The 27,715-nt window shown below is 36.6% G+C and overlaps 1 protein-coding gene across 6 annotated transcripts in view; it reads right to left on the bottom strand.

Annotated features, from left to right (window-relative positions):
• Positions 1–2,451: 2,451 nt before the first annotated feature.
• Positions 2,452–27,715, bottom strand: part of BBS9 (Bardet-Biedl syndrome 9) — a 477,322-nt gene continuing 452,058 nt past the window's right edge. For 3 of the 6 annotated variants that reach the window (XM_065884415.1, XM_065884417.1, XM_065884418.1), the window contains 2 exons: positions 3,082–3,192; positions 2,840–2,871 (listed from right to left, as the gene is read on the bottom strand). In XM_065884415.1, coding sequence (XP_065740487.1) covers positions 2,840–2,871; positions 3,082–3,192 — 143 coding nt within the window. Of the gene's footprint in view, positions 2,872–3,081; positions 3,193–27,715 lie in introns of all 6 variants that reach the window. The other 3 variants (XM_065884414.1, XM_065884419.1, XM_065884413.1) reach the window with 2 other exon arrangements.

Genomic DNA, 27,715 nt, shown 5'->3' with positions numbered 1-27,715 from the left:
TCAGTACTCTCATTTGTAAAATAGAGATAACAACATTCTCTACATCACAGTAGTGTCACGAGGAGTGAACGAAATCATGCATACAAAGTAGCAGCACATAGTAAGAATTTAATAAATGTTTGCTATTTTATTAGTACCTATCCTGATATATTGGGTAATAATGAAACCATTGGGCTAATCAGAAACCTGGATCATCTTCCTTCTTCCAGATTTGTGAGTTACTCCAAGATTATGTACACACACACACACACACAAGACATAATGGACAGTCGTTATTAAAGACTGAAATATTGGTCTCAAAATAATAGGAATAGTTAAGAATTATTTGGGTCTTGATTTTTAAACAGCCACTCTAAAAGATAACATAATTCTTGGCGCCATTATTTTTCTGCTAGTAGAAACACTTTAAACAGCTTTTGTGTTTTTAAGTCATGAGGCTAAAATCAGGAGTAGAAGATATGTACAACTTAAATTCAGGAAATTCTTTAACAAAGTTAAATTTATGTCATTAATCAAATCATTTTTATCATTTTAGAACTTACATTTTAAATTTGATAATGTTTAAAAGGTTATTTAAGGATGGACCTAGAGAATATAATGCTTAGTGAAGTAAGTCAGACAGAGAAAGACAAATACTATATGACATCACTTATATATGGAATCTAAAAAATAATACCGATGAATCTATATATAAAACAGAAACAGACTCACAGACATAGGAAACAAACTTACCAAAGGGGAGGAGGTAACAAACTAGGAATATTAATATATATAAACTACTATACATAAAATAGATAAGCAACAAGGATTTACTGTATAGCACAGGGAATTATACCCAATATCTTGTAATAACCTATAATGGAATTAATTTGCAAAAAAACCCGAATCACTATGCTGTATACCTGAAACTAACAAAGTATTGTAAATTAACTATATTTCAATTTTAAAAAGTTTAATTAGTAACTTCTTTCCTTTTGGCAGCTAGTAAAATGCAAATAGTAATAAATTAGAAACATTCTAAAATATTTATATGTATGCATACAGAGTTCTGTATTCAAATGATCCAAATAAAAAATAAAATTATTTGGTCAAGTAATTTTGCTAATAGGCTTAAGATACTGATAATGATTTCTAGGAAAACTTCTTGTAAATATACTTCTTAACATTAAAAACTCTCGGTATAAGATGTAATTGTAGCAGCAGAAGTCACCTTAAACTCCCAAATCAGAGACAGGAAGCCTTTTGAGTTTACACTGGTAAACACTCCCTCATGGAATAGAGAAATTGTGGAGGCCATTAAAAAAAAGGAAACAATGGAGGAGAGATTTGAAAGAGATAGAAATCACTGTACTCATGCACATTTAACGTAACCTTTACAAATCAAATGATATGCTTCAGTTTTATATCACAGGAAATAAAGGGAGAGAATCAAAAAGTGAAGGGAAAGAATTGGGGGGAACAGAGGAAGGGAAAGACTGATCAAGGCTGATGAACATAGAAACAAGAGAGAAAAAGAAATTGAGTTAAAGAAAGGCAGACAGGACACGACAAACAGGACATGACTCAAAAAAAAAAAAAAAAAGAGATAAGAAAGGAGAACAGAGATGAGCACACGGACACATGCACTCCATGGAAAAAATATCCCTGGGAACCAAATACCAAAAAGAAAAAGAAAAAAAGACACAACTGAGAAACACTCTTTAAAGAAGGAATATACTTCTCTTCTAACCTTTCTTCAATGAAGCTGTTAAAGATGATCAGAAGTGTTGTGGTTTTGCATCTTTAGGCACACACAGAGCCAAGACATCTTTTACTGGTCCCCACAGGCTGGGTAACATTAACCTAATGGTTGATTCTGGCCCAAAGGCTAGAAGGTGTCCACTCCCATACTTGACAATGAAAACTATTTAATCTTCTGCTGCATCTCCTAAAAAAGAATGCTATAAATAATAAGTAATACATCCTCTGCAATTTTTTTGACATTTCACTTATAGAAAAACTGCGAGCCACTTTCTCCTTTGTACGACTGAGGCATTCCAAAACTGGCACAGACATATTTTTATTTAAATAAATCAGTCTTGCAACTGTAATTTTAACTCGAAATTGGCAAAATCTCCTCTATTTCCTGCATATGAAAACCTTACATTTTAATTATAATAAAGTGTGAATCCTTCTATAACCTGGATTTTTAAAAGGTATCTCCCATTGGGGTAATGAAAGAGGATGTTAATGTACTAGCTTCCTTGAAAATATTTTAACATTTTCATGCAATACTAGAAAACTCACCTTTTCCCACTTTTAGCCTAATAGTAGTTTCTTGTATTTATAAAATAACCACATTCAAGTCTTACCGTGGAGAAGCAACATTTTCAGTTCCGTTCAATTTCTTCACTTTAAATAAATAAAGAAATCAACTATATAACCCTCTGATTATAAATCAGATCCAAGATATTGTTTGACAATGAGATGCTTTTATTAAACTCGATACATTTAATACATAAGAATTCTGTGAAAAAACTGGGGTATCAAGTAGGATCTGGGTCTTTGCATTACAAAGTCTGCCCCCAAAAGATGTCATCTCACTATATACTGTGGCTGAAAGCATACAGATGACCAAAAAGCAGCAACATCCTTTCCTAGTAAGACAAGTTCAACTGACTTGCCCATAGTATTACAAGTCCTCCTAGAAAAATTAAAAGTCCCCATCCCCATCTCTACCTATTGTTATCTCCTGGCAGGTGAGCTGTATGAAGCACCTTCATCTGTGCTTGGCATGAGGTCCACACATGATCAGCCTTGGGAAGGCCATCTTCCCCTCAACCAGACAACTCTACTTCAGCTATTCTGAAACTCCTTGGAGGGGTGAAACTTCTGGAAAAATGAAAGAGAGCAAGAGAGAGGAAAGGTCTGAATATTGAAAGGAATATACAAATGATCAAATTCAGCTGCACCGATGCCAAGCGGAAGGCTCAATAAGTTAGAAAACAAGCAATTTTGCAAAATGCTTTCTGGTATGACAAAACCTGACCAGTGTCTCGCTGTTCCTGACATGCCAGTTGTGAAGGCCACCCATTCTCTTACCAGGCATGGGCGTCTCCACGATGAGGTGTTTGTGGTTGGTAAACAGTTCAGTGGAGTCTTGCTCTACTGATCTTTCTTCTAGGTCTGATTCTGGGATCGTAGCACAGCCACCTAGTTGAAAAATACAAACAATATTTTAAGCAATGTGTAGAAAAATCTACCTCTCCATACGGCAACCTCAGCTTAAGAAGGTACCAGTCATGAAGGTGATAAATAAAGAGACAACAATCTTCAGGAGTAGACCAAAAAGGATAATCTTAAATGTTTCTCTTTTGGTGAAAAGGCTGGGAATGAGTCATTGCCTTTAAAGACATACTGATGAGCACTTAGCAACAGCAGCAATGGTGTTGTCTTCAAATTTAACCCTTTTAAAGTCAGAAAGGACAAAATCTATAGCATATGTGATATCCATACTATAATGGTACCTCAGCAGAAATTCCCTTTAATACCAGAGCATCAGAAACTATAAAAGAAACAAAGCACATCGACTGTGAGGGAAAGAAAACTTCCCTGAACAAAGAGGAAGGCCACTGGTGTTCTGAGTTGGTGACTATGGTGGTATTTCTCAGGAATTTGATTCTATTCCTGAATCCCAACACCTTACAGCAGAGACACAAACACTTCATAATTCACAGCAAAGCCATGAATGCATTGTGGAAGCTTTCAATTCCAAGTCAATTCCAAGGTGACTTGAGGATAAGCTGGGACCACTGCACTTTGAAAATATTAGGTATGAGCCATTTGATTTTATCCACCAAAATATTGTACGGAGAACTCATGTTGAGAATTTCCTGACTACATCTGCAACTTGATTTGACTAATTTTCTGGAAATGTACTAACATGCTGTATACTTTACACATTTTTTCCCAAAGCCATTCTTCTTGTAAATAAAGTGTGATTTTTCCTTTTCTGAGGCTTCTCATACACTGAGTCCAAAGCCTCCATATTCAAGTTTGGCTTTATGTGTGAGGGGGTTTATAAAGAGAGGGTACCAGCAGCACTGATGTGTAAATCACATCACTCAAATGAGAGTGAAGTCAAGATCCCAGGTCTGAAGGAAAGTACACCTTACCATCCATCCCTCTGGATCACCTCTTAAAAAGAAATCGATGTTGAGGGAAACTTGAGAGACAAGGATTTCCACACTCATAAAATAAGAATCAGAGGTAGCCTCAGAGGTTTCCCAAACAGGAAATGTTAGAATTATCCATCAATGCAATGGAACTTGCCCTGCTTTACCTTAAAATAGCTAGGGCCCCATCCAGAAGGAGAACCAGGCTTATTTTTAATCTGTTTAAGTAAAAACAAACAAACAATAATTTCAGAGTAAGCAGTAAAAGGAGAGAAATAAACTATAAAATTTCCAAACTAACAGAGACCTTCTGAAGCCCACTGTAGCAATGCTTCTCAAAAGGACCAGCCTTAAAATTTCCAATCTATCTAAGCCAATACTTTCGTCATGTATAATAAAAATGAATAAAAGGAATTACTAGAAAAATAAAATGAACAATATATAGGCCCTTATCTTTTAGATTCAATCATTGTAAAAAGTATACTGTCAATTGCTACAAGTTTCTCAATGCTTATTCTCAGTTTCAAGTAACAGACAGTTTGCAGACAGATGCTAGTCTTCTATTCACACTTTGAACAGCACTGATTTCAAGATATGGTCTACATTAATTAATATGATACATGGAATTATAGTTAAAAATAATAATTCAGCCAACTCCTAATTATCAGACATTCAAATAGCCAGTAAACTCATTCTGGCAACAGCAGGGGCTTCTCATAACTTATGCACCTCCCTTCTACTCCAGTATCTGTCTGGCAGCTCCCTCCTTGCATAATGTCCAGAACAGCCCCCCTCTCCCCACCAATATGGGATGTCCAGGCTCTCCTTTGCCCACTGCTGGTACAATTATGGAGATCCACTTCTATCCCTGTGCTCTCATGTAAAAAGGAGTTTCATTAAGGAACCTGGGATCCCAAGTCAGAACTCTGGGGGCATTTTCATAAGGAACAATGTTATAAGTGGTGGTTTCATTTTAGAGTCCTATTACAATTAAATGCTTAAAACACTTTTCTGGAGTAATCTGGAACCCTAACCCCTGCAGGTGAAATTTGAAAGCATGAAGCATGTATCACAAATTGCAAACAGTATCTATAGCATTTGGAACAAGACAGTTTATAAACTGGAGATTACACCCGTGATGTTTAAGAGGATGTTTTTGAGACATTTCACTATGCTCCCTCTTCCTCTGAATTGTTACCAATCAAATTATGTGCATGACCATTTGTGTTAACTAAACCTGGCTGTAAAAATTTGTTGCTTTGCAAATTAGTAGCACATCAAGATATATAGCAATCCTCCTATATATAAAATAGATAAACAACAACAAGTATAGCACAGGGAACTATATTCAATATCTTGTAATAACCTATAATGGAAAAGAATCTGAAAAAGAATAGATAAATATATATGTATAACTGAATCATTTTGCTATATATCTGAAACACTGTAAATCCACTATACTTAAATTTAAACATTTTTTAAGAAAAGTTTTCTGGCTACAATCCTCATGTAGCCAGAAAATTATTTAAGTAAAAACTCTTACCAACAATTCTGAACAATAGGAGATCACCCTATATTTATAAAGATAATTCAACCCTAGGGTTTTGTTTTATTTTTTTTTTATGGATTACAAGCTATCCTTAAACCTGTTTCTGCATTCAAAAGCAAATTATAAAATTGTTGAAATTTCTTCCTCACCAGGTAGAACATATTTTATCAACAAGGGAATTACACTAAGGAAACGCTACCCACTGTCAGAAAAACAAACAAACAAAAACAATAAAAAAGAGCTCAGGGACTTCCCTGGTGGTCCAATGGTAAAGAATCTGCCCTCCAATGCAGGGGATGCGGGTTCGATCCCCGGTCAGGGAACTAAGATCCCACATGCCGTGGGGCAACTAAGCCTGCAGCCAGAACTACTGAGCTCTTGAGGCTCAACTAGAGAGCCTGTGTGCTGGAAACTACAGAGCCCACACGCCCTGAAGCCTACTCGCCAGAACTAGAGAAGAGGAATCCTGCAAGCCACAACTAGACAGAAGCCTGCACGCCGCAATGAAGAGCCCGCACTCCAGAACGAAAAATCCCGCATGCCTCAACAAAGATCCTGCTTGCCACAACTAAGACCCAACGCAGCCAAAAATAAATAACTAAATAATAAATAAGTCTTAAAAAAAAAAAAAGCTCAGGTCCTCTCTGTAGGTTGCTATAGCATGAACAATAAAAGTTATAGAGTTCAAAGGTCAAGATAGGAGGCCAAGCAGAAACAAATGTAACTGTCTAGAATACTAGAGATCAAAATCAGAATGCAGGGTAAGCACTGGTATTCCGGAAAATATGTAACCAGCTGGCTTTCAAGGAAAAAAGGTAAAGCCCTAATCTGTAGTGTTTGCCCATTTCTTTGGTATAAATACTCCTATCATGGCCAGTTTCAAGCAACCAACGTGACATCACCAAACGTGGAGCTTGGCAGAGATGTGTAAGAGGACACCATGAGATAGCACTTTCACCATTCAGATTCCGTAGACATAAATAATCTCAAGAGCATAGAGAATAGTAAAATGTAGTAATAATTAGTGAAGAGTTTTGAGGTGTATTATCTTTGTTCTTAATACAACTTATTTGGTTGTAAAGTTTACATAACTTAATTTTTAATAACGGCTGAATTTGTTAACTGGCTCACAGAATTCCTAAAAATTCAATGATTGGTTCTCACCAGCCAGTGTGAGCCAGCTCCAGCACTGAATGCAGGCTTATTTGTAGGGAATTTAACAAAGCCTCGATTCAAACCATGGCTCAGCATTTATGAGCCAAGTGACCTTCCTGAGCAAATTATTGCACTTTAATGAGCCTCAGTTTCCTTATCTATAAACAGAGACTATGGCAGCCCTACTTCATAAGGAAGAAATTGATGAGCATGTGTAAGTGCTTGGCACATTGAAAAACACATTAAGTTCTGACTATTTACTCTCATGTCAAAGTTAGGAACACTAAAAGAAGAGTAGAGTGAAAAGGCCAAGACGGAAGTCCCTAAAGTTGGAAGTCTGAAGGGGTAGGGTTCACACAGCTGATACACCCATGAGGCCAAAAGACACAGCTCTGCAGCAAAAAAAAGAGTGTTCAGACACCTTAAAAATGTGGCCACCTCTGAAGCTGACTACTCTATTTACTCACGCTACTTGACCTGCAGAGTTCTATTTGATAGATACTTGATTATAACCCAGATGAATTCTGGTGGCCCAGCTTACCTTCCTCACCATCTACCTTGTAACTCAGGTAACCTAAACCAGGGGTTGGCCAGATAGTACATATTTTTTAAGCTCTGTGGGCCGGGCCATCTGGTCTCTGGTGCAACTGCTCAGTTTTGCCATTGTAGCGCAAAAGCAGCCAAGGACAAAATGTAAACATGAATGAGCATTAGTTGTGTTCCAATAAAACTTTATTTACTAAAACAGTCAGATCTGGCCCATTGGCTGTAGCTTGCCAAAGCCTGGCCTAATACAAGGCTCACAGAAAGCTACTCTTCAACTGCATCCTAATTCTAAAGGTTCCTAGAGGCATTTAACACTGCCAGATCATCTCATAGTGTTACTATAGCAATAGCAATAAGGAAGAGGAAGAGGAGGAGTAGTAATAGTAGCAGTTCTTTAAAAGAATATTATTTGCCCTACTGCTACAAATGCTCTTTTTGTTTGGGCAGTGATAAGCTTTTTTTTTTTTAAAAAATAGACTAATTTTTAGAACACTTTTATATGTACAGAAAAATTTAGTAAATGGTACAGAGAATTCCCATATATTCTCCACACAGTTTCTCCTATTGTTAACATATTGCATTAGCATGGTACATTTGATCAATGAACAAATGCTGATACATTATTAGTAGTTAAAATCTATAGCCTATTCAGATTTCCTTAGTTTTTACCTAACATCCTTTTCTGTCTCGGGATCCCACCTAGAATACCCCATGACATTAGTTGCTGCATCTCCTTTGGCTCTTCTTGGTGGTGACAGTTTCTCAGACCTTCCTTACTTTTGATGGCCTTGAAGTTTTGAGGAGTATTGGTCAAGCATATTGCAGAATGCCCTTCTACTGGAATTTGCTTAATATTGTTCTCATGACTAGATTGGGGGAAAATTTTTAAGACAGTTTCTTTTCATAAATTCTTAGAGTTTCCCAAATTTTAGGATTGTCTCCAGTTGTTCTTCTTTTCCTCTATCAAAAGTGAAACCCAGGTGGGCGGTGAATGGGGAGGCCTCTGAAGGCAAAGGAGGCCAACAGCAAGGCTTGACTTAGACTGTGAAGTCCTCAGGAGTGGCTCAGTCTGGGTCTAGCTGTTGGACGCAGGCAGGTTGTCAGTTGCCCCAACTGTAAAGAGAGGGTCTTAATGAGGCCTACTGTGAGGATTATGTGAGACCGTGTACACTGAATACAGTGCTCAGCACAAAGTACATTTTACCATCTCTGTTTTCTATGAATTTTCTTGGCATAGATACACTTTCCACACCGTATCGGTAGAATCAAAGAACTTTAGCTTTTAGTGCAACCACCTTCATTTAGGAGACATCAAAACAGAGGCTCAGAGAGGGTAGCGGATGCCCCTCATATCCTAGAGCTGATTCCTGATTCTCCTGCTTCCTAAACCATTAGAGCTTTCGCAAGAATACCTTTTTTCCCATCAAGATCTCAGTGGATTTGCTTGTGAGTTGGCTGTCCTAACCTGTACTTCCTTTCAGTGATACAGAAAACCCAGAAGGTTGGCAAGCTGTTCTTTGGGTATATTTTAGGACTTTGCTGATTTATATTCTTGCAACAGAGACCTTTGCAATCAACTGAGTGTATGGGTGCAAATTTTCCATTCCTTCAGGGAGGAAAAATTTTTTTTCTTCTTTTTTCTTCATATATTTAAAAGCAATCAAACAAGGAGACACTTTGAGAATCACAAATGACCACAGACCATGCTCTGACTTGCCAGCCAAAGAATCTTCTGTTCACATGCTTGAATTGCCACTAAGAATTTAAAACAGCAGAAACCTCAAAAATATACACCAGTGAAATTTTTCTTTTAATCAAGATTTACTTGATGGATAAAATGTTTTTGAAGTTAACATTCAGATTTCATTTCAAAGGTTTATAATTCACGTGAAGTGTGGCGAATGGGTGCTTTGAAAAGAATATTTCACTATCTTAAATATGAAAAGTTTCCCTAAGAGACTATGAGTAGTTAAAAACTTCGCCGAAAATATATTTATTTGAAATAGTTTTACTCTTTATCCTTTCTCAGTCTCCCTCACCCTCTCCCTCTCTCTCTCTGTAAATGTGTACACACAACCACACATAGGCATTAAAGATATGTATAAGAGTTTTCCTGATAATTCTCCTCTACTCTGTTCATTCTTCTGTTTTCTTAAAATATATTTTTTTAGCCCAAGGAGAATGTAAGCTATAGAAAGCCAAGAATCCTACTGTATGTTTGTGTAGCAATTTTAACCAAGTATTTACAAATTTTTTGACAAAATGGAAGAATGGAAGGAAAAGGGGTGGGTAAAAGAGAGAAGGAGATAGAGGATGAAAAGGAAAAGTGGGGAGGGGAGGATAAATTATCAACATATTCCATTTTTCTGTGTACACTTCTACAGATGATATTTGGGGTGACTTACTGAAGGTATAGATAATAAAATATTAAAGAATAAAAAATACAATAGCAGTTAGAAAAATTTAATGCAGAATAGGAGGTATACCTAGGAAAAATTGTGTCAGATAAAGACTTATGCAAGGACTGCCATGGAGAGAAACAGCAAACGGCTTGGAGGAAAAGTGGGGCTGCACTTCCCCTGTTAATTCTCCACTGACTTCTCTTCTTCCACACTGGACTTCAAAGGGCCCAATCCATCTTGTACTTGGACTTAACATTTCCTTAAGAACACACCATAATTGGTAAAGCTATGCTTGTTGGAAATTTTTTGACTAACGATGTGTGTGTGTGTGTGTGTGTGTGTGTGTATGACTCTGTTCTGTGCTTATGGGCCATTTTAGAAAGCCAAGACTTCTGTGAAATTGGGTTTACCAAGGTGCTTACTAAGTAGGTGCTCCGGAAAACTATACATATATAGGAGATTGTTAAAAATACAACAGTCAGACCTTGTCAAAGCACATCTTGGAAATAAAGCCCTCAAGAATGTAATATACCATTGAATGAGTTCTTACCACAGCATGGCAAATCAGGTTGATATCATATGGTGACACTGCTTCTCTGAAGGAGGAACTGGAGATCATATGTCAATATTGTTCTCATCTCCCCTTCCATTCTGCCCTTTACTTTGTTGTAATGTAGAGGCATCTCACACTTAACCTGGTACAGTTTTACAGTTTCAAACTCAGGAAACCAGAAGAAAACAATGCCTTTCTATATAGTCTTATGTTTCCAGTTCCAACATATGATATTTGTTTTTCTATGTTTCTTTTAAATCCATTCGATAACTTTTCTTTCTCCCTATATTTGCAGATGACATGCTGACTGCTAGACAGTAGCTCATCTACCAGCAACAGAGATAATAATGGTGAACCAGTCAGAGGCAGGTGAAGCTCACTGTAATGTGTGTCGAACATGATGCCTGTGGAATGTTTGGGATTTCATTTCCACTACCTAATAATAAACTTTGATCCCCCCCACACCCAGTAAGAACTTAAAATGTGTTCATGACTATGCACATATACCTATGTTTGAAAATATTTCCATTTCACACCTCACAGCAGAGACCAAGTTTGTGAATAAAAGGAAGTCTGATATATTTTAAGAGGTCTAGCATGTGTCTCAACAAGTTTTAAAAATCCCATAAAGACTGAATACTAAGTCCCTTGGGGTATAAGGGCTCCAGTCAGAGAATCTGGATTTAAGAGGGTAGGGTCCTCCTGGCATTAAGATGTTTCCACAACTTGAATAATGATAGGTGTCCAACTATTCTTTTAGCTGACCACCACTTAGAATTTAGGTCCACTTAGTACAAAGGATTAAGAAATACAGGAACATAGCCATTTTCATCCATTGATAATTATGTAAACAGAATATACCAAAGCAGAAAAAAGTCCTATTTACAAAAAAGCAAGCACAGTCCATAAATCCTGAAGATTGGAACAGATCCAGGTTAAGAAGCTCACCAGATGTCAGTCCGTAAACAGGGCTTCATAAAGTGAATTCCCCAATTAATTGTTGGTAAGAGTGATCTCTATATTATGTTAGTGCATTATGATCCCCTACCATATGTAGGTGAATTGTCTGGTCCTATAGATCATTAGTCAGTTATGATACAACAGAGCTCAGGGGAAAGAAGTGGGGTAAGCACAATTTTTTCTGATACAGAGAGAAGGTCCCATAAAATTCTGCTCAGGAACTCAGAGCTTTCTTCACTGAAGGAGATGAGAACTCTCCCATTTATTTGCATTACATCTGTTTTTCTAACACATTTAGTTCTTAACCTGGAGTACTTGGAAAGACACACACTAGTAAAAACATAAACGTGGAAGTTAAAAAAAAATAAAACTACTCACTATTTTGTTAAAGTCTCCAATCACAATGTTTTCCCACATGTTAACAAGGCCATTAAATCCTCCAAACAGGAATACAAAAGTATTACCCAGCCATGGTGAGAAGGTGAGGAAGAAGAGAAAGTTAATATTTGCTTTTTCTTGCCAGTTGATCAATGTCTAGAGCACTCTCCAAGGAAATGCAAGATCTGTTGTCTTTCAACTAGATCTTTTCTATACTGATAAGTATAGCACTTTCTTGTTCAGAAAGAAGGTGATTGTGGTATTTAATTTCCATTTTGTTTCCAAATCCTAAGGCAATCCAATGTACAACTGGAAAGACACATAATTTTAAGACATTTCCATTTCAAATACTTTCCTAACTCCCTCTTCAGAGACCAACTCTCTCAAAAGTATACATGCACAAATAAAACATTATAGCTACAGTTGAGAAGGAAAGGAAGCCAATAGTTCTGCAATTATAATTACTAAAAAAATGAAAGAGTAAGAACATAACTCTACTTTGCCTGGACACCACATAATAAGAGAGCCAGTGTTCTTCACAGCTTCCCTCTTGCATCAAGTGGTTATTAATTCCTCAGTGATCCTGGCAACATTTCTTCAACTTGAGTTTCTTTCCACAACCCAACTAAAAGCCATAATCTTGACCAAACTGTGTTGTTTTTAATAATGACAGAGTTTAGGTGGTGATTTTGAAACTAAGAGTTCAGCTGGGTCACTTCAGTTATACACAGGTTGAGGGAAAAGAGTGAAGAACACAACGTCTCTGGAGAGCACCTGTTTCATCATATTCGTTCACAAATGAGGAAACTGAACAAGCACTCAGGACTCATTCCTAAACAACTCTGTTATCTAATGATATATTTCTACAATAGCCCATTAAACAATGTCATATTTTGCAAAAAGGGAAATGTACACAAGATGATAACCAGCCCATTGATAGTGGAAAGGGACATCCAAAATGGGACATGGCAAGTATCATTGTGTCTAGAGCAAAGTCACATAAGTCTGGCACTTAGTTTCCTTTTTTCTAAATTCAGAAAATATAGCATTTACTTTATGAGAGATGAAGATTAAATTGGTCAGTGCTTGTAATACAGTTATCACAGAGCCTGGCACAGAGTACGCCTCCAATAAATGTTGGGCTATTATTTTCAGTACTAACCTCCAACATACGTTAGTCATTACGTTACAGCCAATTACACATGAAACTACAAGCCATGAGCACACGGCATGAATTTATATTTGATGCTGTAAAAAATGCTCAGGTAAACCCAGAAGATGGGGTAGGCAGACCAGTGGTGGAATGTTTCTAGCTGGACCCAGTGGTCAAAGCCAAAATTGTCATCCAGGCATTAAAATAATTCACTCGAAAAACAGTGCACACATGCTTTATAGGATGAAATCACTGATAATCTACTATCCTAGATAATCACTATTCTGAGATCAAAACAGGAATTTTAAAAGGGCTCAAATGATGATGATGATGATCAGAGGTGCATAATCACATTCATTGTTTTCTATTTACCAGCAGTGCCATTACTACTGAGAAACACAGACCCACAAGATAATATGACATAAATGGTTGAAACATTAAGATAAAAGGGTAAAACAGTGGTAGGTTTGCTTTCTCATGGGAAATTGAAATGGCCAGCAGATGAACCTTCAAAGAGGAAGTCTGCTGACCTAGTGTTACTAAACATCGGAGGCAGCCAAGGAGCGGAGGAATAAAGCAATGTATTTAAATGTATGCCTTGAAGGAAGCAAACACCAATTATTTTTATATGATTTTAATTCTCCTAGTGAATACTTTATGGGTGCTGGCAAGTCCTTCCACAAAAGGAAGGGATTATTAATGAAGGCTTCAGTGGCAATTGCCTGCCAGTGCTCTAAGAACTAACACTTAACAAAGGGTCATTTAGTTCATACTTCATCTCTAAAGCTACAGAAATTTTAAGAATCCTTAAAAAAACAGTATAGTGTTATATTCACATATACAATCCTTTATTTTAATTTCCAGATTGTTCTATAGCCTGCATGATAAACAAATAAGCTTCGCAAAGGAAAATAAACAGATAGAGGAAAATAGTTAATTTTTTTTCTTTTTCATGCAAAGAGTGGATGCTTAATATATACTTGTTGATTTGGAAAGGAATTCATGAAATTTGAGCAAATACACAGGAAAAACAGTCTTTACAAAAGTTATCTTTGAAGAATGCTCTACCACATCATTCCAATATTATGCACTGGTGACAGTCCACTAATGTACAGGCTAGTAAATCTGGGGAAATGCCCCATCAGCTCCTGTATTCTATCTTGTTTCTCAAAATCTTAGCCCATCAACTCTAGAAAATTCTCATATTATGTAAAATGAAATCTCAAAATGAAATCTCTCTAGCTAACATCTTGCTCTTAAAATTCTCCAGGTGCTTCAAGAGCATGGACTCTGGAGCTAGACTGTCAGAATTTTAATCCCAGCCCCACCATTACTTTTTTTTCTTTTAACGGGTTACTTGACCTTTCTCTGCCTCAGTTTCCTTATTTGTAAAATGCAGATGATAACTGTACCTAGCTCACAGGATAATTGTAAAGATTAAATGAGTTAATTTATATGAACACTTCAAATAATGCCTGGCTCATAGTAAGTGATACATTAAGTGTTATAATAATAAGTATTACTATTATTCTCATCATCTTTGCCTTATATTGCCAAAATTCCCACACCTAAGTCTGAGGTTCTCATGTAAGCTGAAGGAAAGGAGGGTGGTGAATTTTCAGAAGGCAGAGAGCAGCAGCTACAGCTGCCTGACCCCCAGGAATACAAACTGTCATGTTATCTAGTCGAGGAAAACCTTAACTGGTTGTCTGGCTTAGCAAAAAAAAAAAAAACAGTAGCCAGTAGGAAATAACAGCTTGATAAAGAACAAGGACTGGGGTCTAGATAAACAATAAAGGACAACAATAAATATCAAATCAGGAATAATCTACTGTCTCTTGACCCCCACTTTCCTGCATCTTCTTCCATTTCTTTACTCCTCTTGGCAGCAAAACTTCTCCAAAGAATTGTCTGTATTTGCTATTTTTAATTCTCTTCCTTTCTCTTCTACAACCATCCCAGTCTAGACCTGGCCTCTACCACTCCACAAACAGTTGCTTTACTCAAGATCACTAGTGACCTCCACGTTGCTAAATCTATAGTTTTCAGCCCTCAACTTACTTGACCCATTAGCATTTGACACAGCTGATCATTCCACCACCTTTTAAAACTCTTTCTCCACCTGACTTCCAGGATGCCACATTCTACTGATTTTCCTCTTACCTCACTGTATGCTCCTTCTCAGCATCCTCTGCTGGTTCCCCCTCTTCTCCCAAACTCCTAAAATTCTGACTCTCCCAGCACTCGGTCTTTGATTCTCATCTCTTTTCTAAAATCACTCCCTTGGTGACCTTATCCAGTCTCATGGCTTTAAATAACACTTTCGTGCTGACAACTCCTAATTTTATAACTCCAGCCCAGATTTCTCTCCTGAACTTCAGACTTGTATATCCAACTACTTAGTCAATATCTCCACTTGGACATCTTATAGCATCTCAAACTCAACATATTCCAAACTGTACTCCTGATCTTCCCCACAAACCTGTTCCACCCCACAGCCTTTCTCCTCTCAACTTCATCCTTCCTGTGGTTCAAGCCAAAACTCTTGGGGTTGCCCTGGATTCTCTTCTTCCTTTCACACAACACGGCCACTCTGTTAGGAATTCTGTTGTCTTTACATTTAAAATGTATCCAGAATCAGATCACTTGTCACCACCTTCAGCACTACTACCACTTTGGTGCAATCCACCATCATCTCTTACCTGAACTATTGCCAAATTACTTACCTGAGTAACCTTCAAACTGAATGCCCACCTCTACCTTTGACCGCCCCCACCCCCATAGTCTATGCACAATAGCAGGCAGGGATTCTTTTAAAATGTAAGATGATATTCCTTTCTTCAAAATGGTCCTCCCCACTTCACCCAGAAAAAAGCAAAAGTCAGCCAAAAGGCTGTACATGATCTCACCCCTCTGACCTCATCTCCTACCACTCACTACTGGCCTCACTACTGGCCTCTTCGATGTCCTTGGAACATGCCAGGCTCATTCTCCTTACCTGGGACACATCTCTCTGATCTCTGCATGGATAAATCCCTCACTTCTTTAAGTCTTTGTTCAAAAGTTGCCTTCTCAACAAAGCCTACCCTCAACCCAATTTAAAATTATAATCTTGTAACTGCCTCTTTTCTGACATTTCTTTTTCCATAGTACTTATCACCTTTTAACACTAACACTTGTTATTTTCTAACATACTACATAGTTTACTTCTTTATCATGCTATTTTTTATCATCTCCCCCGCTAGAATGAGGGTTCCAAAATTTCGGGGATCTTGGTCTATTTTGTTTGTTGCTGTATCCCAAGCCCTGGAATAGTTCCTGGCACACAGTAGGCACACAATAATTACTGGTTGCCTTGAGTAAATGAATTTAGGCTAAGGGATTAGGAAGAAGAAATGGAAACCAAAATTCATTCTATTTTTTACATAATATTATCTACGTTTTCCACTGAGAGGTTGGAAAATAATTACAGCAGAATGTAGTATAGTACCTCTTATTCCTATGCCCCAGCACACGTGGTTGCTCTGTGGATCAAAAAAGCTTCTCAAAAAGTTCTTTGTGTTAATTAATACACATCTTTAAGAAATGAATCTTCCTGGATGATAACACATGGAGAATCTGTGAGACTGAGTAGGTACAACAACAAAATGTTCAGCCCAGAAAAGAAATAAGATCCCAGTAGTAATTTCTGTAGGAGCTAAAGTTAAAAAGAAGTAACAGAACACTTGTAATTCTATTTCTTGATAACAGTCATTTGTGGATGAAGGAACTGCAAAGGAAGGTACAAAGACATCTGTCTGCTTGGGAAATTTCTCAAAACAAATGAAAAAGGATCTATCTTATTTCCACTGGGGCATCAAGTTATGGTCTGGAACAGTTTATTATTCCCAGGCTACTTCAAATCTAAATGTGTTTTTAAAAGCAAGCCCAATGAAAGATTAGATAAACAACTGGACAATGTTTTTTACGCTCTGGTAACATAAACATTTCAAATTCCTCCCTAACTCTTGACTAGCATAAATCTCTAATTCCAGAGAAGGTAAAATATCCTCAAAGTTTAAACATTACTTTGAATTATTCACATTTACCTCCATTTCCATCTTATACGTTCTTGGCAATAAAAAGCCAGGTTTTGTCCAAACTATGGTAGGATGACTCTCTTCCAATTGTAAAACAACTTGGACTAACCCCAGCTCTGCTTCCTTTGAAGATAGAATAAGCAGCCCCTCCCAAAAGTTTCTTTTCTCTTCTTTCTTACCTCCTATACATCCTGTACTGCCCTTTTTCAAACCAAACCTTTAAAAAACACAGAGGGAAAATGTGAAGCTGTCTGCCTATAACTGAGCTATGAAAACAATTTTTAAATGGTGTCAAACACAAAAGAGATAGGTTGGAAGAGTGAGTAAGGCAAGAAAACATCAGGGTGACGAGAGCTCTCTCTGGCTGAGAAAGGGAGACACAGAGTAAGACCCATCTAAGAGAAGAAGCTCTGTGGAAACGCTGCAGGGGATAAAAGGAAGGGAGGGAGAGAATGGAGGAAAACAAAGGTGTGAAAATGCAGAGGGAATGAGGATAACCAGCCCACAGTACAACCCACATGTCAGAATACTTATGAATAAAAGGGGGTGGCTAGGAGAGAAAAGAAAATACTAGGCTGATAGGGCTGTTCTGTTTGTATCATGTTCCACAGTCTGTGAAACCTTCTCACTTGACCTTGGTCCTCACAACAACTTTGAGTGGAGAGTAGGTAAAAATCTGCACCCCCAGACTCCAGGAAAACTGCTCACTCAGCTCCTGGGCAAGTCACTTAATAATACTGAATCTCTATTTCCTCATTTGCAAAGTGGGAGTAATATCTTCCTAACAAATGATTATGAGGAGTAAATGAGCTATTACATAAAGCATCAAAGTCCTGCTCAATAATTGGTAGCACATTGTGGTAGAGAGCAAGACAGAAGGCAGAAATTGAGGGGGCTCCTAAGAAGTACAGACAGAAATGTGCAGTACAAACAATGCAGACAACTGAAGATCCAGACTTTGGGTTCTGAGGGGTGAAAACTGGATGCAATTTTTGTATGAGAATATGGAAAGGAGGACCATGCTGCATGAAGGGACAGGATTAGGGGCTTATTTATGATAGTTGAATAATTACATTAGTACCATTTTTAATTACTTTTTATGTGCTAGTCATAGTGCTCCTTACTTTATATGTTTTCTCATTTTACAGCTGCCTAAAATGGTAGTTAGTAGTGTCTCATTTCACAGGTGATGAACTAGACTCTAAAAAGTTTAAGTGACTTGCTCAAAGTCATGCACATAGTGAATGAGAGAATCTTTTATGTGCTGACTCCAAAATCCAGTCTTAAACCATTCCAGAATCTTGTTTCTCCCTGATAGAAAGAAGACACACAGTAATGGGATTGTGAATTACTGTTTAAAGAATAAGAGTTTTTAGATTGGCAAAAACAGGATCATGGTGTGTACCTCATACCCTCGACATATGATCCCTCCCAATCTCATGCTCAAAAGAAAAGTGAAAGGATTTGGAAAAGTGACTGAGGTTTCATCTCAGCAAAAAAGAAATCAGCATAGAAGTAACTAAAAGAGCCACCAGTAAAGACAGATCCTTAGACGTCTAAAAAGATCCTTAGACTGTTTAAAAAGAATTCAGAATTGATTGATGCTTCTATAGAATATAATTACAAAGGAGAGGAAGTGGCTCAGTAGAGTAGATAGGATTTACAACTAGAAAGAAGTGAAATAGTAAAGTGGAAGATAATGTCTTTTCAACAACACCGAGGAAAAGACAAAGCAGTCTTCTAAAAGTTGGGAAATTAAAATGAGTTCATAGAGGAAATTTTTCAACTACAACAAAAGTAAAGAAAATGATTAAAAGAATGATAGTAGGGAAAGAAATTAAGTCTTTCTCAGGATGCTGCACAGTGGTAGAACATTTGACATGAACACGAAGATCTGTTTTCCAAAGTTAGCAGAACTGTGCTCAAAAACTTCACAAAGTCCTGAGTGCAAACTCACGCAGAAGAAAACCTCAAGGGCAATCTCATGCATTATATATATGCAAAAATTCAAATTAAGACATTAGTAATCAGTATGATATATTTAAAAACAACAATAAAGAAAAACTTATTCCAGGAATGCAAAAGGAGTCAATTAATGTTAATTCTTCAAAACATTATATCAAAAAGAAATCTCAACAGAGGGTAATAGTATTCATCACGCACTTCTGATTTAAAAATCACCTAGTGAACTAGGAATAACTATCTGAAATTAATAGGCAACATTATGAATAAAGCAGATAAAAACATTCACATTAGTCAGGGTAAAGATGAGGATCCTGGCCACTCATCACTACTATTATTTAACATTATTCTAGAAGTTCAAGGCAATATAATAAGATAAGAAAACAGGAAGAAATGTATATGTTAGAAAAATGATTAAATGATTACATTTCCAGATAATATGATTGTACACCTAAAAAATTTCCAAGAATATGAAAGAAAAATATATTTGAATAGGTTGAAGATTTGATCATGTCCCTCTGCATTAACAGTATTTAGTTAGAAAATATAATGGAGGAATTATTGTACTCAAAAGGATACTAACTACATTTTAAAAAAAAACAGTAAAGATAAAATAACTAGGGAAAAAAAGTGCCAAAGCCTATAGGTATAGAACTAAATATTTATAGACAGGCATAAAAGATTTGAATAGATGGACAAAAATATAGCAAGATTCAGCATAAAAATAGTGTCAACTGTCTACAAATTGACTTTGAATCTTAATGCAATTTCGCTCTAAATCTCAAAGGAGTGTTTTAACTTGAAAATATGATGCTAAAGTGCATAACAAAGAATAAATGGTTGAGAAGAACCAGGAAATAATAAATAATGAATTGAGGAATTTGTTCCACCAATTTTAAAGTCTATTATACAGTTATGATAATTACAACAGCATTACTATCAATGTCAGAATAGATGGAGAGGAAAATGGAATAGCACAGAAATACCAGGGATAGTCCCACATATATAAAAATATTTCGTATATTTTACAAGCGTATTTCAAATTAGTGGAAAATGATGTATTATCCAATAAAATATGCTGGAATATGGGGTAAAAAAAATTTTTTAAACCTGAAGTTAGATAGGTTTTTAAAAGTCCAATAAATTTCAGATGGCTAAAAGAGCTCAATGTAAAATGCAAGAAGAAAAAAGTAAGAAAAAACATATTTGGAATCAATAAAGAAAAAATTAAATAGATTTGACTACCTAAAGGAAGTCATGTGAAAAAAATCCAAACAAACAAATTACCTTAAGCAAAATTCAAAACAACCAAAACCCCAGAAAAAAATATTTGTAACATATATCAAAGAAAAGGAGTTAATTTCCTTTAGATACAAAGTGTTCTTCAAATCAATAATAAAAGGTGATATTTTGATTTACAGAAACATGGGAAAGCATGAAGAATAATTCACAGAAGGAAAAATATAAAAGACTAATAAACAATAGGAATAGTGCACATTATCACAAAATTACAATAGAAAATCAAATGGCTAAAAATATTTTTTAAATGTAATCTTAATAAAACCACAGACGCACAATTAAAATTCCAGTTTCCACTTCTGATATCAATAAAGCTGAAAAAGAATGATAATCATTGATGTCAAGGAGGTAGCAGAAAGTCACAGATGAACTTTTAAATCAAGAAGCACTTACTTGGGAGCAAGCTGGAAGCAGAAGCAGGTTTTTCAATTCTAGGCCCTTACTCTAAGGCAATAATCAAAGATGCATATAGTTTCCTCATGCAGATGTATATGACACAGAAGTATTTATAATAATTTAAAAATAAAACTATCTAAATGTCCAACAATCAGGGTTACAGCATCTGTACACTCCTGTTACCACTCTAGAGATCTTGCAGGTAGTTTCCTGAACAAGCTCTGGTTTTCCACACTCATTTGCTCTTATTTAAATTATACCCTCTGCCAGGAATGTCCTCCCCTAATTTCCTTTAAATTCATGTTCCTCATGAATCAGTTTAAAGAATAATAATGACAGCTATGGTAATAATTATAGCAATAGTAATAGTGACAACAATGGCTAACATTTATCAAGTGCTTTTAAGAGGCAATTGCTATTCTAAGTGAGTTACATATGATAACATTTAATCCTGGTAACAACCCAACAAGGTAATGCTTTTATTATTTCGACTTTACAGAGGAGAAAATTGAGGCATACAGGGGTTAAATCATTTACCCAAGGTCACACATCTAGTTAGTGCTAGGCACCCAACCAGAAGTGTGCCTCTATGTCTATGTTAGCATTTGGCCTCTCCAGGCCACCTCTTCTGTAAAATTTCCCTCCACCCCAAGCCCAGAGTCAGGCCCTAGCTCTCAACCACACTATACGTCCCCTACATATTCTCTAGAGAGCACTTCACACATGGTTTGACATCTTTATTTGTGCATCTCATGCACCAGACTCAGGATTTTATCTTTCTCTGGTTTGTGTTTCCCATGATTAAGCACAATTACTAGAACAACGATTGCTTTCTGTATATGTTTACCCAATAAATAAATAAATACAAAATACATGCATAAAAAAGTAGAGAAACTGAATATCAAGGATCAAAGGAGGGGCTTCCCTGGTAACGCAGTGGTTAAGAATCCACCTGCCAATGCAGGGGACACCAGTTCAACCCCTGGTCTAGGAAGATCCCACATGCCACGGAGCAACTAAGCCCGTGTGCCAAAACTACTGAGCCTGAGCTCTAGAGCCCATGAGCCACAACTACTGAGCCCACATGCCACAACTACTGAAGCCCGTGCACCTAGAGCCCGTGCTCTGCAGCAAGAGAAGCCACCACAAAGAGAAGCCCGCGCACCACAATGAAGACTAGCCCCCGCTCACCGCAACTAGAGAAAGCCCGTGCAGCAATGAAGACCCAACACAGCCAAAAATAAACAGATTAATTAACTTTAAAAAAAGGGATCAGAGGAAAGAAATCTATATAGAGAGGGAATCAAGGACCAAGGATAGATGGATAGAGATTACCTATCTATCTATCTAGATTACCTATCTATCCATCTATCTATTGAACTATCTATCAAATGTGTGTTGATGCCACACTATCAACCAAATGACTAAACCAAAAACAAAAAGAGGGAGAGAGGGAGGAGGAAAAGAAGTCAACACAGAGCATTTTACTACTTGTCGGACACTGTGCTAAATGCTTTTGTGTAATATATGTCACTTGAAAAGCCAAAAAGGCTATTTCCTTACTGGAGAGTCTGAACAAATAATCACAATGTTCCACAAAGGCTGGGAGAAAAACTGTCTAGAGAGTAACAAAAAAAGAGAGAAATATGAAAAGGAAAAATAAGAGTATATTAACCTAGTAAGAAATTGACAGTGAATATTTCTGGAAATTGTGTGTGTGTGTGTGTGTGTGTGTGTGTGTGTGTGTGTGTTGTATGTGTGTGTGTATGTGTGCGTGTGTGTTTAAATTCATGTGGGCAAAAAACAACTGAAACAGTATATGCTATGTATATTACGGCTTTTATTTTCTAAAAACCCTGTAAGGATAAAACAGGATCATATAAATGATTTTGGAAAGGTTAGAATATCACTTAAACATTAGTGACTGTCATCATTCTGGAGCCAGTACAGGCTTTTGCCCCCAAACTCCAAGATAAACCCTCCTGGCAGGTGATACTTCTCCTAACTTTGATGAAAACAAAACCAGTCATTTATCGGCTGGGCCCTGTTTGTTACTACTGAGGGCTGTTCAGGTAAGTAGATCTAGCAAAAGTCTCTGAGTAAGTTACAACAATTGGTTCTTTATTTGATGTCTATTTGTCAGGGAAAGATACAGCTAGACGGGCCGTAAAACAAACCTCTGTTTTTACAGGAACAAGGCAAGGTTGAGGTAAAGTGGCATTTTATGTACAAGAAAATGGGCTTAATGTGTCCAGGCCATAATGTTTATAAAAATCAATTAAAAACTCAAGACATACAGTGAACTTCCATTTTGCCAATGAGAAGAACTTACTCTTAGTATCATTTAATTCTACCAGCAAAACTACTTTTTTTTTGAAACTAATATGCTTTACAGTCTTTCCCCCAAATATGAGTACAAAAGATCTTGGCCCAAAATGGTCATTTTAGAATTAAAGAAATGATCCTCCTTATAAAGATACAACTTTCAATAAATGGTAGATAAACATTTTCTCTGAAGGCCATGGTCAATGGCTAGTTTTAGGTATAAAACCACTTGGTATGGCTACTTGTCAATACTAAAAAAACAAACAAACAAAAAAAAACACTTTTATTTTTCCCAAAGGTTCTATCCTGAATGATACGGGTTACAATGCAGAGGGAGTGAAACCTCTAACCCTCCAAGTTTCTGAATCATGGGTCTCAGTGATATTCATGGAAACCCTCAGCCTATAAAGCTGAAAAAGTCCAAAATTACCTTAGCATCCTGGTTGAATTCATCTCCCTATATGTTTGAATTGGAATGATTTCTGTTGTACCTCTTTCAGTTATTTCTAGAAGAGACAAATGAATAACCCCCATCTGCCAGTTTTATGTAAAAACTTTCTCTTAAATGAAATTATCCTTTAACAACTTCCCAGGATACTCTCTGATTCAGTCTCTTGTGGCATTCTTCTGTGCTTTCTCTGGTCTCTTATGAGCAGCATATGGGTATCTATCACTTTAAAAAGAAAAACAAAGTTTCATCTGGGAACATAATGAATAGCAATCATTTTGGATACAAAAAAGCAGTCGTACTTCTTGATTACTATACAACTGCAGTTCCACCTACTTCCATGAACTTAACTTCAAAAGTGCCTACAATTACGTGGGTGCTAAACACACAAGTTAAAAAGCTGTCAATTTCTCAATTAATGTATGATATCACTTATATGTGGAATCTAAAAAATACAACAAACTACTGAATATAACAAAAAGAAGCAGACTCACAGATATAGAGAACAAACTAGTGGTTACCAGTGGGGAGAGGGAAGGGGGAGGGGCCATATAGGGGTCAGGGATTAAGAGGTACAAACTATTATGTATAAAATAAACTACAAGGATATATTGTACAACACAGGGAATATAGCCAATGTTTTATAATAACTATAAATGGAGTATAACCCTTAAAAATTGTGAATCACTATATTGTACACCTGTAAGTTATATAATATTGTACATCAACTATACTTCAATTTAAAAAACTGTCAGTTTTCGGCAATGCCACGTGATTAGCTTTCTGTTCCCAAGTGATCATCCAGTAGACCTGTCATCAACCGACCACATTACCTGGATGAACTGAGCTCCATAAAGAAAACCATCTAGTGTGCTGATAAGAGCTCAGTGCTGCAGCTGGACTCATGGGGCTTCAGTTCCAGCTCCACAGTTGTATGATCTTAGAAAAGGAACCTAATCAATGGAAGCCTCTGTTTAGTAATCTAAAAAGTGGGGGAATAACAGTATCTACCTTGGAATTTTTGAAAAGATTAAATGAGACAATCTACATAAAAATATGTCATGCATACAAATATGGCCAATAAATGTTAGCAACTCTTATTTTTATCATAAATAAATTAGTTACAAACAGATGATAATTAAATAAAAACTTTTAACTTAATTGCTGCATTTTTGGTGTCCCAATTTTGAGTACTGACACACAAAAGAATGTTCTTTATTAAGAATACACCAGCTATGAAACAAACACTACAGACTAACTTTTTTGGTTGTTGTTCTGTCCCAAATGAAAGAAATTCATCCAGTTGAACATAAACTGCTTAGTTTTCAAATTTTAAATGAACATTTGCCTTAGACTTAGAATGAAGAGTTTGAGGGAACTGGGTAATTCTCTATCTGTCTTGAAGAGCTTGGCTGACATTTTATTATATTTTTTTTAACCACCATCAAGGGTACTGGGCAGCTCACTAACAGTCTGTTGAAAAGGATTCTGAAGTCTGGTTGTTATCCAGGTCATCTCATAATTTAACTTCTCTTCACCCAATCATTAAAATGTCAGGTAATATCCCAGCCACTGTTGAAACTCTTTTATGTTTGAGGCTCGAACTGATGGAAAACAAATCTTAATGCCTCAGGACAGGCTGGGTCCAAACCTTCCAAAGAGTGTAATAAATATATTCAAACTCTTAAGAATTTAGAAAATAAATTTCTCTTGCATGACACAAATAAATAAGACCAATTTGAGATGGTGAATAGCTTGGTGACTTGGCCATGTTAGGAATGACAAACATACTGTCCTGTTCCATCTCAGAGAGAACAGCGTCTTTGTCCTGGCTCCTTTTCAGCTCATAATGAAGTGTTTCAGAGGATGAAGTAGTTAGTCTTTGGAGGCCCCTGAAGGACAGGATAAGTTCCAAGCTAAATACCGAAAAGGATGGTGGCCCCAAAATTTCCCATTTTTATTAGAGATTTCAAGTAGGAATACCCAACAATAAGATTTTCAAGCTGTTAGCACTTAGGGCCAAAGAGCGAGCTTGAGCCTTCTGAACATGGAGAAATAGCACTGCAGACCAGTGGGAAAGCAGAGTCTGCAAGATGAGACAGTCTAAAGCTGGGCTGAATTCTCTCCTTTGAACATTGAGGATTGTCATGTTCTGGTACTTTTAATGCATACTTCCTTCAGGCTTTACTCCAGTGCTTCATACTAGATCTTGCATATGCTTTTTCTTTGCTGAGTATATTCTGAAGCCAGATGGAAAACTACACCATTTCCCTTTGTCCCAGATGTAGGAAATATGAAAGCTTATATACTGATATGGAATAGATTTTAACAGCTCATGAATCTCAGAACATGACTGTGATGAGTCCTTCCTAAAAGGCAATGCAACATAAAACAGAAATTCCTACCCCAAACCCCTATAACATTTTGTTGCAGGCTGTAGCACAAGAGATTGTGCAAGGTAAGTAGTAACACACTCTACTTCCTATGTGATTTCTGGTTTGTCTTCTATTACTTGCCAAAACTAGGCTACAATTCTTTAGCAGAGTTCTCCACAAAAAAAGAGAAACATGCAGAGAAGAGCAAAAATAGTTTTAAAGGGCCAGCACAAGCAGATGAGTGACTACCTGTGAAAGAAAGAAGCAATCACTGACACTGTCTTGCTTCACACCAGGCCATAGCTAAACAATTATTGTTACTGTTGGGATCTGGAAGACAACTTGTTTGAGAGCCTTCTGAAATTTACTTGATGTATCTATCTAACTTTAGGTTTTTAAAAAAAATTTTTATCCCAAATTCCAGCACAACTTTCCATGAATTTGAAATACACTTGTAAAAATATACTAAATATTTTTATATAAATGGGACGATCCCTAGTATTTCTGTGATATTCTAGTGGTGGGGCATGGTAGGGGAGAATAGGCATCAGAGCCAGGAGGCCAGCTTACTCATCTCCTACCAGCTCTGCCCCACCAATGGCTCTGCAACCTTGGGAAAATTGCTTGAAACCTCTAAGCCTTAGTTTTCTCTATATAGTGGTGGTAATAGCTTCCCTTCTTATTTCAGGGTTGATGTGAAAATCAAATGTCATAACTTATGTGAAAGCACCATAATAATACAAAATTATTACAAATAATGACAATTAAAACATAATAGGGGAAAGATATGTCAGAATCAAGCTTTTACCCTTCTTAGAAAGGGGACATTTCTCTAAGGCTTTCAACCTACTGAGGAACTGTTTCATGCAAGGTGATGGAATCCAGGCATGATTCCTTCCTTCTAAAAAGTTGTAAGGAAGACTGAGCCAACAGAGAGCATGTAGCTTCAATTCTTCTCTGTCCTCCTCCACTTGGGAGAGGTTGGAATATCTATTTTTTTTTAATCATTTCATTTTTTTTAAAAGACAAATATTTACCAGCCTAAAGTCCTGGAGTTCACAGTGGTTAATCATCCTATCACCAGCCCTGTTCAAGACAGATAAGGTTACATAAAAGGAGAAGCCAGATAAGCACCCCACTTTTTAATAGAGATCATTTCTTTTTAATTAAGAATAAGAAACTAACCCAAGCTGTAATTTCAAGAAATGGGGTTTAAAGCCTGCATATTTTAAATCTGAAAATAACAATCAGTTAACTATGATAAGAAAAGAAAAAAAAATAAAGGCTTAAAAATGTCCTTTCAATTTTTCTTTTTAAATAGTCTTTCCAACTCCTCCAAAATATAACCTCTTCTAAAACTGTATATTCTCTGTGACTCAAAGTATGGCAGATATGCTTATTTTTCCTATATCAGAAATTACTAGGATTACCTGTGTGGTCCTGGAGGATCCCTGGCTCTGTCACCAAAGATGGCAGGAAAAGAATAACAGATATCAGGCAAACATCTTCCTGCCTGTGCTGCCAGGATCTTATCATACAATAGTAGACTGGACTTCTGAACAAGTATGTGACCTTGAATGAGTTCTTTCAGTTCTCTGGTTCTTGTTTTCTTCTCTGAAATTGTGCCTAACTCACTGGGTGGTTAAAAGAATAAAGGCTTTAATATATGTAATGTGTTTAGAAAAGCATCTGGCACATAGTAAGCACTACATAGGTATGTGCTGCATACCATTGACACAGGTTTGGTAAGAAGCAAGGGGAAAGGTTGCAGCAAAAACTGGAACTTAAAGATTAGATTCAAACTAAGCTCTTTAGCTTCTTCTTATAATTATTATTTGAGTTTTAAAATAATGAAACTATGTCACTGTAGAAGAAAATATAAAATACAATAACTTCCTCTATAACCTGGGATTGGAGGAAATTTTCCTAATTATGACTCAAATTCCAAAAGCAATATGCCAAAAAATAAGAAAAATTAAAT

Source organism: Phocoena phocoena, chromosome 9 (genome assembly GCF_963924675.1).
Source record: "Phocoena phocoena chromosome 9, mPhoPho1.1, whole genome shotgun sequence".
Lineage (NCBI taxonomy): Eukaryota > Metazoa > Chordata > Mammalia > Artiodactyla > Phocoenidae > Phocoena > Phocoena phocoena.
Note: the sequence above shows the minus strand (reverse complement) of the source record. Positions and strands in the feature narration are given on the sequence as shown.